Source organism: Cydia splendana, chromosome 13 (assembly GCF_910591565.1).
Source record: "Cydia splendana chromosome 13, ilCydSple1.2, whole genome shotgun sequence".
Taxonomy (NCBI): domain Eukaryota; kingdom Metazoa; phylum Arthropoda; class Insecta; order Lepidoptera; family Tortricidae; genus Cydia; species Cydia splendana.
The window spans coordinates 12645684-12658396 of NC_085972.1; the positions used below are offsets into that span (position 1 = coordinate 12645684).

The 12713-nt window shown below is 39.3% G+C and overlaps 1 protein-coding gene across 1 annotated transcript in view; it reads right to left on the bottom strand.

The window, feature by feature from the left end:
• LOC134796461 (G protein-coupled receptor kinase 1) overlaps positions 1 to 12532 on the bottom strand; it is a 64952-nt gene extending 52420 nt beyond the window's left edge. Inside the window, exons 1-2 of the mRNA XM_063768653.1 lie at positions 12040 to 12532; positions 351 to 427 (exon numbers count right to left, since the gene is read on the bottom strand). Of these exons, the coding sequence (XP_063624723.1) occupies positions 351 to 427; positions 12040 to 12152 (190 nt within the window). The 5' untranslated portion in view covers positions 12153 to 12532. The remainder of the gene's footprint in view (positions 1 to 350; positions 428 to 12039) is intronic.
• Between the last annotated feature and the right edge of the window lie 181 nt (positions 12533 to 12713).

The window sequence follows — 12713 nt, forward strand, 5'->3', positions numbered from 1 at the left end:
GGTTTCGTTAAACATAAATCTTAACTCCGCAAGTCCGCACTTCAAAATAGCGAGTCTATTTTACGAAATTTTGGAGCGCGTGGCCTTAACCGGTCGGATAGAAAAATTAAAAAAAAAAAATACACGTGAGGTTATTTGGGGGAGGGGGTAGCCAATAACCTCACGAAATATCACCAAGGGGGAGGGGGTAACCAAGCAGCCGAAAACACCTCGCGTGATTTGTGCACAACCCTAAGTACCTAACTCGGGATAGTCGGGGTATTATTAACCAACTTCAAAAAAAGGAAGAGGTTATCAACGATGACGATGATGATGATGACATACATATATGTAAACATACAAGTACTTACCTAATACTTGATTGAATATTTTGTCGAAATTTACTTCATTCTTCTTTTCCATATATTTGTGCATAACACTCCGTACACTGAAAAGAAAGAAAATACATTACAATGGCTGTTTGTAAATAAATAATCTAGCATTTTAATATTTATTAACCTGCAATAATATGTCACACAACGAAGGCCGCAAAAATATATGACACGATCTTACATGTTAGATTGTAGAACCATAGAGTAGTTACGTCTAGTTTGGGTATTTACATATTGTTACAAATCTTTTAAACTTGAAAACAAAGTATTTTTATTTAAAACGCTTTCTATTTAATTGTTGTAACATATATTTTATTATTAGTCACAGCAGAAATTCAAATGTACAAAAAAGTGCAATTAGGGTGCAAGTACTCTGTGTCGTTCGCCTAATGCGGTCGCCGAACCGAAGTATGGGATTGCTAGGCAACCGACATTGTCGAATCTTAAAACGATGCAGTCAGGAGAACGTCTTTCATCTGACTGTCCTGACCATGGTATAATAATATACTCCGCCTGGTACTCTCTTCTCTCTTCCCGTCTTTTCGTGGTCACGTGACTGACACAAGCCTACGTCATCATGCGACAGCGCTATATGATAATATGCGATAGCGCTATATAAAGTAGCAATGTTATTGTGACGTAGGCTTGTGATGTCACTCTGGGAAGAGAAGACCATGTTTTATTAGACTATGGTCCTGACTAATGCGCCGATGATACCTTACTTAAGTTGGAATCAGTCACTAGCCAGCTAGTAGCTAGTAGGTGTAACCGTGTTTAGCAAGTAAAGCATCCTAAAAAGAAACGTAGTAAGTGTACTGAACTAACTAGTAACAAATTTTTAGGATGCTAGATAGCATCATCAATATCATCATAATTAGGACGACTGAGTTAAGTAGTATATCAAGCGCTTAATGGCCTTAAATGAAGGCCCTTAATGTATGCGCCAAATATTATTTACCATTTAAAGGCCAGAGCACATCGGCTGCGTGTGCGTAACCGTGCACGTGCGCTAAAATGTTGGAGCTGCGCACGCACGTCACGCAAGCGGTGTGCCGTCTCTCATAAGGATCTGTATAATATTACAACGCGCACGACTGTCCCAGTGTGGTTCATGTGGTTGTGACCTATAAGTTATAATATGTATACCTAAGACATACTAGCGTAGTAAGTAATACTGTAGTAGCGCAGGAATATATGTGGTATATATTATCAAACTAGTTTCAGGATACACATTACATTACCAAAGTTCGGCGTTACAGGATTCCGTAAGTTCTGCTGCAACTTGCAACTCACGCTCTCGACTTCGCCTTCAATTTTATTGAATTATGTAACCCAGTTCTTTAGCATAAGTTTAAAAGGCTATAATAGGCGTCCCTTAAATTATGTTCGTGATTTTTATTTATCGAGCGAAAGTCAAAAACCTCTGTACATGTCAAAATTGAGCAAAAATCGAACATTATAGTAGATGGTATTTATATATGTTAATAGTTTCAAAAAATGTCATGACCTTTCAATATAGTGGACTGGGTGACTCCGGGGTCATGATACGGAAAAAAGTGGTGAAGATGGTCACATTACTTTTCATGGGACCAAAACGAAATCGCAAAATAACAAATATATTCTGTAGAAAATCTCGAGAGCTCAAGGTTAGTAGCCGGAACGTATGGAGACAGAGGTTATTTTTTCGGGATGTTATGTATACTCGTATAATGATTCTTAGTCCGATAATACCATAACTAGTTTCCTCCATATATTGAGGATGGTAGCTTGCGGTGGTTGTTGAAAGTCCGGAGAGTCTCAGTTAAGAGCGCTATTACATTTCGGCGTTGAGCGAGTTTAGGTATTTTACGCGCTGCGGCAGGCCGTGCGAGCTCAGTACGCCGATCCCTTCTACCACACTCGCACTACAATGATGGATTAAACATTCTTGATCCTTCGCGAAGCATATTGAAATCAACCATAACAACACTAACTGTACTTAACTTTTAAAGTTCTAAAACTGTTATTTGGTAAGTACGAAAATACTAAATGCAGTGCAAATGTACATAGGGGCTGTTCATAAATTACGTCATCTATTTTTGACGATTTTTGACCCCCCCCCCCACCCCTCAAATCATCCAAAAATCAAGCTTCGGATGAATCTGTTTCCTCCTACGTCATGTTACCATCATCCGATGTCCAGACCCCCCCCCACTCCTCCCATTTGAAACGACGTAATTTATGAATAGCCCCATACTCGTACTTATGAAGGTATATTACTCGAAAGAAATTATAGGTACCTACTCGCTTATTTACATGTTTCGTCATTGCATTTGGTACCTATAGGTTGTAAAGTTTGTATCAACGAGGGTTTAAAAACGAACTGGTACTGAGGATCTGATGATGATTAAGGTGGTCACGGATACCAATCAACCATGTAGTAACATGATTAGGCTCGTTTGATTCGTCTCAACAAGATCTTTGACACTGAAGATACACAGGGTCTGATGATGGAGCTGGAAGGTGGCCACGGGTACCAGTCTATCATGTAACTAAACAACTTCGTGTTTGGGCTCGTTTGATTCGTCTCAACAAGATCTTTGAGACAAGACAGTACTCAGGGTCTGATGATGGAGCTGGAAGGTACCATTACTAATCAACCATGCAACTAAACCACATCGTGTTTAGGATCGTTTGATTCGTCTCAACAAGATCTTTGACACTAGGTGATACTCAGAGTCTGATGATGGAGCTGGAAGGTGGTCACCGGTACCAATCAACCATGCAACTAAACCACTTCGTGTTTAGGCTCGTTTTATTCGTTTCAACAAGATCTTTGACACAAGATAGTACTCAGGGTCTGATGATGGAGCGCGAAGGTGGCGACGGGTACCTGTCAATCATCATCAGCTCCATCATCAGACCCTGAGTAGTATCTTGTCTCAAACATCTTATTGCGAGGAATCAAACGAGCCCAAACACGAAGTGGTTCAGTTACATGGTAGACTGCTACCCGTGGCCACAGTCCAGCTCCATCATCAGACCCTGAGTACTAACTTGTGTCAAAGATCTTGTTGCGACAAATCGAACGAAACCAAACACGAAGTGGTTTAGTTGCATGGTTGATTGGTACCGGTGACCACCTTCCGGATCCATCATCAGACCCTCAGTACTACCTTGTGTCAAAGATCTTGTTGCGACAAATCAAACGAGCCCAAACACGAAGTGGTTCAGTTACATGGTAGACTGGTACCCGTGGCCACAGTCCAGCTCCATCATCAGACCCTGAGTACTAACTTGTGTCAAAGATTTTGTTGCAACGAATCGAACGAAGCCAAACACGAAGTGGTTTAGTTGCATGGTTGATTGGTACCGGTCACCACCTTCCGGATCCATCATCAGACCCTCAGTACTACCTTGTGTCAAAGATCTTGTTGCGACAAATCAAACGAGCCCAAACACGAAGTGGTTCAGTTACATGGTAGACTGGTACCCGTGGCCACCTTCCAGCTTCATCATCAGATCATGAGTACTATCTTGTGTCTAAGGTCTTGTTGAGACGAATCAAACGAGCCTAAACACGAAGTGGTTTAGTTGCATGGTTTATTGGTACCGGTGACCACCTTCCGGCTCCAACATCAGACCCTGAGTACTATCTTGTGTCAAAGATCTTATAGAAACGAATAAAACGAGCCTAAACACGAAGTGGTTTAGTGGCATGGTTGATTGGTACCGGTGACCACCTGCCGGCTCCATCATCAGACCCTGAGTACTATCTTGTGTCAAAGATCTTGTTGAGACGAATCAAACGAGCCTAAACACGAAGTGGTTTAGTTGCATGGTTGATTGGTACCGGTGACCACCTTCCGGCTCCATCATCAGACCCTGAGTATTATCTTGTGCCAAAGATCTTGTTGAGACGAATCAAACGAGCCCAAACACGAAGTGGTTTAGTTGCATGGTTGATTGGTACCGGTGACCACCTTCCGGCTCCATCATCAGACCCTGAGTACTATCTTAAGTCAAAGATCTTGTTGAGACGAATAAAACGAGCCTAAACACGAAGTGGTTTAGTTGCATTGTTGATTGGTACTGGTGACCACCTTCCGGCTCCATCATCAGACCCTGAGTACTATCTTAAGTCAAATATCTTGTTGAGCCGAATCAAACGAGCCCAAACACGAAGTGGTTTAGTTGCATGGTTGATTGGTACCGGTGACCACCTTCCGGCTCCATCATCAGACCCTGAGTACTATCTTGTGTCAAAGATCTTGTTGAGATGAATAAAACGAGCCTAAACACGAAGTGGTTTAGTTGCATGGTTGATTGGTACCGGTGACCACCTTCCGGCTCCATCATCAGACCCTGAGTACTATCTTGAGTCAAATAAATACATATAGAATGTCAGGTCGTTTCAAATATTTTTAATCCTGTCCGGTAGTTTATTAAACTGTACCATTATAAATTATAATACTATAAAAACAGTGCTAGGATCAAAGTCTCTCGTTGCGGTTTACACGCACACAGTATAGCGTTTTACACGGCGCCCGCCGCACACAATGATAAAAAACCTCGTCGTCGCCGTTGAAAATGTGCGGCGCCGACCGACACACGTCCTGCCTCTACAAGCTCTGCCGCGGCACTGAGCTGGCGCAGCGCGCGTCATCGGTAATATAGAGTAGTTTTCAAAAAATTGCCAAAAAATTATAGTAGAATTTCATAAACACTAATGTATACCAACAGTATAAGCAAACGTTGCAGATTGCTTGAGTATGAAAATGACTTCGATATTAAGTAGATTTTCGTAGGAATTGACACTTGTTTCGGAGAGAAAATCGAGTTCGTTTTACTTTGATTTTCTCTTTCTCAAAGGTATGTAGGAAAAATATAGTTTGATATGCCTAAAGTACAGGGTATTAGTAATACAAAATAGCCAGGTTTAGCAGAGTAAAATTCTCAACATTTCCAAATAAGAGCTCGCCATTCAGTGCTTCACGGGGTTTTTCGGAAACGACCATCAGAAAAAAAATCATTACTAATTTAATAAGTCCTTTTTCTAATATTTACAACGATATTTATAAAGATAAGAAGACGCTTTTACTGGAACAAGTACTCATTGTTTCTAATAATGAGCGCAAAGTCCTGAATTTCGTCGACTAGTATCATCAATTTTGCATTATTTCGACTTTTCTTGTAAGAGCGCTCTTAAAATGTTTATTGTTTTACAATGTTACATAAGTTAACTCTAAAATGTTAATATGAATGTTAAATAAATGTTAATAAAATAGTTATTTGTTTTGAATGCACCCGATCGCTAAGAATCCGAAAAGTACACCGATATTTAGACCGGAAAAGGCAATGAAACGGACGGACATTTTATATTTCATCCAATAATGCCTAACGCCGGTTTACGACCCTTCCAAATCGAAGTTAAACCGAGTTTGTAAACGTCATTGCTCGGGACATTACTTTTTCGTGTGTTTTATCGTGATCCAATAATCATAAAAGGGAGGACGGAATAACGATTACTAAGTCCTTTGGCTGATGTTACATTTATCCAGATAACCATAAGTAGGTGTAGGTACTCCTACACTCTCAACCCTATGAGAATTATTTAAATACATACAAAAAATACCATAACAGTACAAAAGCTAGCCGGGAGAGGCGAACGAAGTGCAAATAGGAGATGGAAAGTTCCAGTTTAACCCGATGGTGTACGTTTTTATTTTCTTTATTTCAAATGTTGGAAGACTGCCTGAAGGGGTCTCCATACTTTTTTATCTGAGGGCCATATTGCCCCTCAGAAACTTTCGCGCGGGCTACTGTCGGTTTTTGCGCGTGAAAATTCAGTTCCACTCAATGAATGCTAAACCTCTGGAGCCTGGCTCCCGTCGGCCGAACAGTGGGCACTCGCTTTGGGTGTGTGTGTGGATTGGAACGCGTCGCGAGCAGGATTTGGCCCGCGGGCCGGGGTTTGGAGACCCCTGGAATAGAGGATAGAGGAAAGCTGGCGTAAACATATAAACTGCAATGACAGACATAAAATAAATCCTCAAACAACGACGCTGAATTGAACTGAGGTGTTTATTTACACAATAACAAACAAACAAATTTTATACTAAGAATCGTAACATACAGCAAAGGAAGACATTTTGTGGTAACATTGGTTTGTCAAAGGTTACCGCTTTGACAACCTAATAGTAGCACATGCAAAGCGATATGTCGTATTTCCTTCTGTCCATAATTATATTTTATACTGCTTTGTGCGTTTTGTTATATTCCCTTGTCTTTGATATGTATACACAAAGAGCACATATGTAATTTCCTTCATACTACCACCGTACACAACTACTGTAGGGTAAGTTATTTCGGGCAACCCACACAGTGCATTGTTTTCAAATAACTTCGTTATTTGCCACGAACTCGATCTCGGGTAGTCGTTTGCGTAAGCCAAGTTTTCCTACTGAATCAATACTAGACCAACATTTCTGTATTCTGGATCGCAACAGTATTACTCCGAGAGTGGGTAAATTTAATACTTTGGGTAAACCTACGTATAAAAACGTTAAACTCCATAAAAAAAACAATTCTCATTATCTTGGTAGTCAAATAGAGAAAATATTTCATTATTTTTTATTGGTTATCAACTCAGTCACTCACAGCAACTGGCAACTCAATATTTATGTACTTCTGCGGGTCAAACCGCATCAGACCGCTGATCAGAGTTATCAGACTGTTGAATCCCATCATAAACCTAATTAAAGGACCATGGGCAGAAATGTCCCCACCCACCAACAGAAATGAAACATGTCTCATTTAATAGATCTTAGCAACCTGATGATTTTTTACTATGACGAGGATCGCCATATGTATGGGGTTTTTTTGTTTTTACATATTTTTTGCTCATTTCATTGAAAGTTTTTGTTTTTTTATTATACTAGTTGATTGATAAACAAGCATGCGGGGCTGCGTGATGGTAAACAGTCACCGCAGCCTATAGACGGATGTAACAACTCATGGTTATCACGTAATACGCGTTACCGACCATGTGACGTAAAGATCTTATGCCACAATACCCAGTAATTGCACTGCCATGTCTCACCCTTCAAACCGGAACACCGCCATGAAAACATAACTGCTTAGGGACAGAAAAAAACCCCATACATAGGGCGATTCTCGTCATAGTAAAAAATCATCAGTTTGCCAAGATCTATTAAATGAGACATGTTTCATTTCTGTTGGTGGGTGGGGACAGTGCCCATACAAATTTGCCCATGGTCCTTTGTTGGAAATGTGTTAATCTTGTTAGATATCCATTGTTTACAATAGGGAATTCCCTCGTAACCTTAGTTAGGTTACTTTACTACTGAGTTACTGACCTAAAGGAAATGCTCCTCCAGTTTTTTGATGGCTAAAAACCAAAAGCGCCAACCAGTTATGTAGGTACCATATTAATTCAAATTCATTTGTTTACATTACATAGCTATCTTTGGGTCACTAATTTACATATGTGTACCAAATTTCAACTTAAATGGTCCAGTAGTTTCCGAGAAAATAGGCTGTGACAGACGGACAGACAGACAGACGCACGAGTGATCCTATAGGGTTCTGTTTTTTCCTTTTGAGGTACGGAACCCTAAAAATGTACCAAATATTCTTTCAAATAGCTGTAAGTTTATTCTAGGCTTAGCTAACTATCTAACTATGGATACTACTTAGTGAGATCACCCTATTTCATTTAACGAGCTAAATAAACGGCATCTCCATCACCACGATTGAGTGTTAATGTTAATTGTTGTTAAGTGTTTAATGACTTCTTCGATTAGATATTTTATTAGCTAAATGGGTTTCTTCGTCTCGGACTGACGGTTCTTCGTTTCATGATTCATTATGTGTTGATAGAACTGGTTTTTCAGGTGTCTGTGTGCGTTGTTCGACCCAGATTGCAAATCTCGGCTCATGTCAGTTATCTACCTAGGTTTATTTTTTGGTATACGTCGGTGGCAAACAAGCATACGGCCCGCCCGCAACTCCAGGGGTGTTACATGCGCCTTGCGACCCTTTAAAAACCTGTTAACTTATTTTTTGAAGACTCCATACCGTAGCCCCTCAAGAAACCCTCGGCAGGTAGGTACCTCATTCCACAGCCTTTATAATATATTCTTTAGAGTGGAACTGAGTGAAAAGGTAAGGTTAGGTAGGTTCCTACCGATTCTATAACGGACCACGAGTAGGTATAACCAAGTGGTAAGGCATATAGATTCAAAACCAGAGGGCGCAGATACGGTCCTACGAACCTTGGCTTGTACGTAAGTAGGTAGGTACCTACTATAGGTATAGGTATACCTGCCTGCTATTGAAATTCTGAACACACAACACACAGAATTGCCACATATGGCAATATATTGTATTATGTACAGCAAACTGCAAAAGTGTATGGACACATTTATGAATGAAATTAATTCATGGGCTGTATAAGATTATGGACATTTATGAAGGAATTTAAAAAGGAAGGAAGGAAAAAAAGCGGCCGAGTGCGAGTCGGACTCGCCCATGAAGGGACGTATTGCATGGTAACGTAGGTACATCATATATTTTTTTAGTTTTATCATTCTCTTATTTTAGAATTTACAGGGGGACACACACATTTTACCACTTTGGAAGTGTCTCTCGCGCAAACGATTCAGTTTAAACAATTTTTTTGCCATTTGGCTACAGAACCCTAAAAAGTCGAGCCTTCGAATTCGGCAAAAAATCTGGTTTCGGCCGGATACTACTGATGTATGCCGACATTGCCGACGCCGACTGTACCTATTTGTTTAGTGATCCAGCTTTTCTAAGGTTTGAGAATTCGAGCGCTCAATAGCAGTAATGAATCACACACAGCTCACTGTCGCCATGTTAGCGTGTCCAAATGAATAGGAACGACATGCGATCGTAAATCTGTTGTTCTAATAAGAGCGTGTGCGAAACGGTGCGGCAGTTTGAACCGCATGACCGAAGAATTGACGGAGATTACAACATGTGCACCACTCCACACCAATGACCAACTAAAACCGACCGACTCCGTAACAGTTACGCGTATGATATCGTATGTGTATGATTTCGGTAAACTGTTAGAAAAATAAACGACAAACAGAACACATAAAACACTTTGTAAGTAACTAAATACCTAGTAGGGGTTACCTGTGATACCTGAGGCAGGCGTGGCTCACTCCGCGATTTCGTCGGTTTGCAACAGGTAGCTAAAAGTACATCCGTTCCACACCAATTTTGGTGGCTAGCTAGCCATAAGCCGTGGCGCTGTCGCCACCTAGCGGCCATATCTGTCCTGATCGTAACAGACGCGTTTTGTTAGAGATTGAGTCCACTGTAACTAGTACTATTATTTATTCTGTGCCTGAGGCACATCTATTCCTTAGTAGGTCGGAAAAATGTTGTGTCCTTATGATGGATGCTAGGGTTTAAATTTCTCATCTGACCTTGAAAACTGAATTTTTCGTTTTTGTTTGAGTAGTGTATCTGACTATCTGTCATACTATGATGCAATCTGGAGAACCCGTATTTATAGTCGGTTCGGAAAGAGAGGAGTCGTTGAATGTATTGGGCTCCATACATTCCACGACTCTTCTCTTTCTGCACAGACTCTTAAATTTTTTATATCTATTATGTGGTAAACGATGATACACGCGGAATTAGTTAGACATTTTATTTTCGTAGTATAGGTACATGAGTATCTTAGCTACTTGAATGTTTTTCTGACTGCCAAACGTTATTGTATGAATTCTATAAGTGGCTTTTAGGTATTATTTCAGTAATGATGTGCTTTCCTGTGCATTGTCCGCACAGGTCTTTGTAAATAAGATTGGCTACCAGAGCCACATGTGAGCGCATGAACAATTGAACATCTTCAACAGCGGAGCTGGAGCAATTACCGTGGCCAAACCGGCCGGAACAGTATATATAGGTATATGGGTTAATTGGTTTACTTGTGAACACCAAAACTACAGCAATTAAAACAAAATCATGCCTTGTAAAAATAGGCAATTTGATACTAAATATCATAACAGAAGTGCTATCAAAGAGAGATAAGTGTGTTTGTATTATCTTTGTGTACTAACCAAACAAGACCAGTGCTAAAACATTCATTGTTCTACCTATAGGCTAAAAGTTGGTATAGTGCCTACAGCCTTTTTTCAATTTTGTCAGTGGAATCATAAATAGAAAAGGGGTTTACATATAAAAGAAGAATTAGTGTCACCTACCAAAAAACTGCTGAACCTTTCGACTGCGCTGAAACTATATTTTCGATAGTGTCCAGCCGAATTTCCGATTTCGGCAGGTTTTGGCATAAAAATCATGATTTGGCTGAAACTAGAGCAAAACCTAACCTTCAGTTTTGGTTTCGGAGAACTAAGTAAGTAGAAAAAGGTTAATTAAAAGCTGAGAGTTACTACAGTTTTCTCCAATATTGCACAACCAAGGCTTTTTATAAGTGACACTATTCAACAAATAATTATGACAGGTACTCTGATATGGCAATGAAAACAATCTCTATTTTCATTAAAATAACAAATTAGTAAATAAGTTTCATGTTCCATTTCTTTATAAACAACAATCTTGAAAACAACTCTAATATTTATTAAGTTTCCATAATATTCCTATTTAGAAGTGACTGCATATAAGTTTTTGTCAATAATTTCACTTAATTAAAGTTTTGTAGGTATAAGTTAGGTCTCATGTTTTGGAAAATAAGGTTCACTTATTAGTCCAAGCAGTGTATGTATGTATAGTCGATCACATACATTTTTTTACCACCCAGGTACTAGCTCTAATATACTAAGTAATATGGTTTAAGACAGGGGTCACCAAACTTTCTCACTAGGGGTCCACCACCAGGCCCTCGCTGCATTTTCTGGGACCCGAATATAAAAATGTTATTCTTTGCATGGGCCAAATTGGCCAGCTTGTGGGCTCTAGTTCATTGAATCCTGGTTAAAGACAGAAATTTTAAACTGATCTGTGTTAATGTTAGTTTTTGAAAACTAGAAAGCTAAAATTCTAGTTTGTATCCATAACTTGCAACTCACAGGGCTTGGTTTACTGAACATGTAATTTAATTTTAGTCTGGAATTGAATTAAATTCTTATATTCATCGGTTCAATTGGTTTTGTTATATAATTTAACTACTTTGTAATTCCTATCTTCAAATAACTGACTAAACTTTTTCACAAAAATTTACTATCTTGATCATGACTTTTCATACCAATTTCTCACTAATTTTCAATGATTCATCAGATCACTTCACAGAAAAGTAATGTCTTGCCTTGCTGGTATGCATTGTATGAATCCTGATTGACAATAAAATACTAGGTAATGATAGTAAACAAATATAGTCGTAATAATAACTATTTGGCTATAGTAAATATTGTTTATCAATTTTGGTCTACATACATTTTGTACTAATACAGCTTTCTAATAAGATAATTAAATTTATTATGAAGCTTATTGGAATCCTATTGTAGGATTTTTATATCATGGATTCAACAATGTGTCTTGGTTCAAAATAGAGTTACAATCCAAACGTATTTTTTGTAAACAATGATCCAGATGATAGACGTACAGCTACAACATGTAAACATACACCCTTCCGCTTCACCCAGTCAAGGAAACAGAAACGAACTTTTACCTTGGGTCTGGTAAAACTATTTTTTTACTAGCTCGTGCTGCAGGAGTGCATTTCGACTTTTCCATAGCCATCAAGTAGCTGACGTCGGCCAGCACTGCTTCGAGGTCCGCCATTTTGAGAGTAGATTTATCGCCTTCACTAGAGAAAAACTAAACAACACTTCACAACACAAACACTGCCCGAATTACTCGCGTACCCAACGACAGTCATAACCTTCCACACATGACCACTGAACAGTCTTTCATTAAAACATTTGTTGATGAATGGTGACACATGCTGATCATTTACATTTTCGTTATTTATTCCACAAATCGACACAATAGCCAACACTGTCGTGCATACATCAAATGTTCTGTATTATTTGTGTTACACATTCGCGGTTTTCAAGCCTATTCCTGACAGAAAACCACAATCGCGATCGCGACAATTAATAAATTCGCCATCACCCGCCCGTCATCTCACAACTGACACGCACGATACCATCATTACCATCGTAATCATTCGGTCGAGAATCGCCCATTGCAATAATTTCATTCATTCGTTCAATAATCAGGTCTCATTCGGTCAGGTTTTAAGCCAGTTTTACACCTTCTGGCTTAAGAAACTTGTAGTTTTTCTTAACATAGAATTGGTTAATTTATTAAACCGACAATATGAATTCAAACTGAAAACGC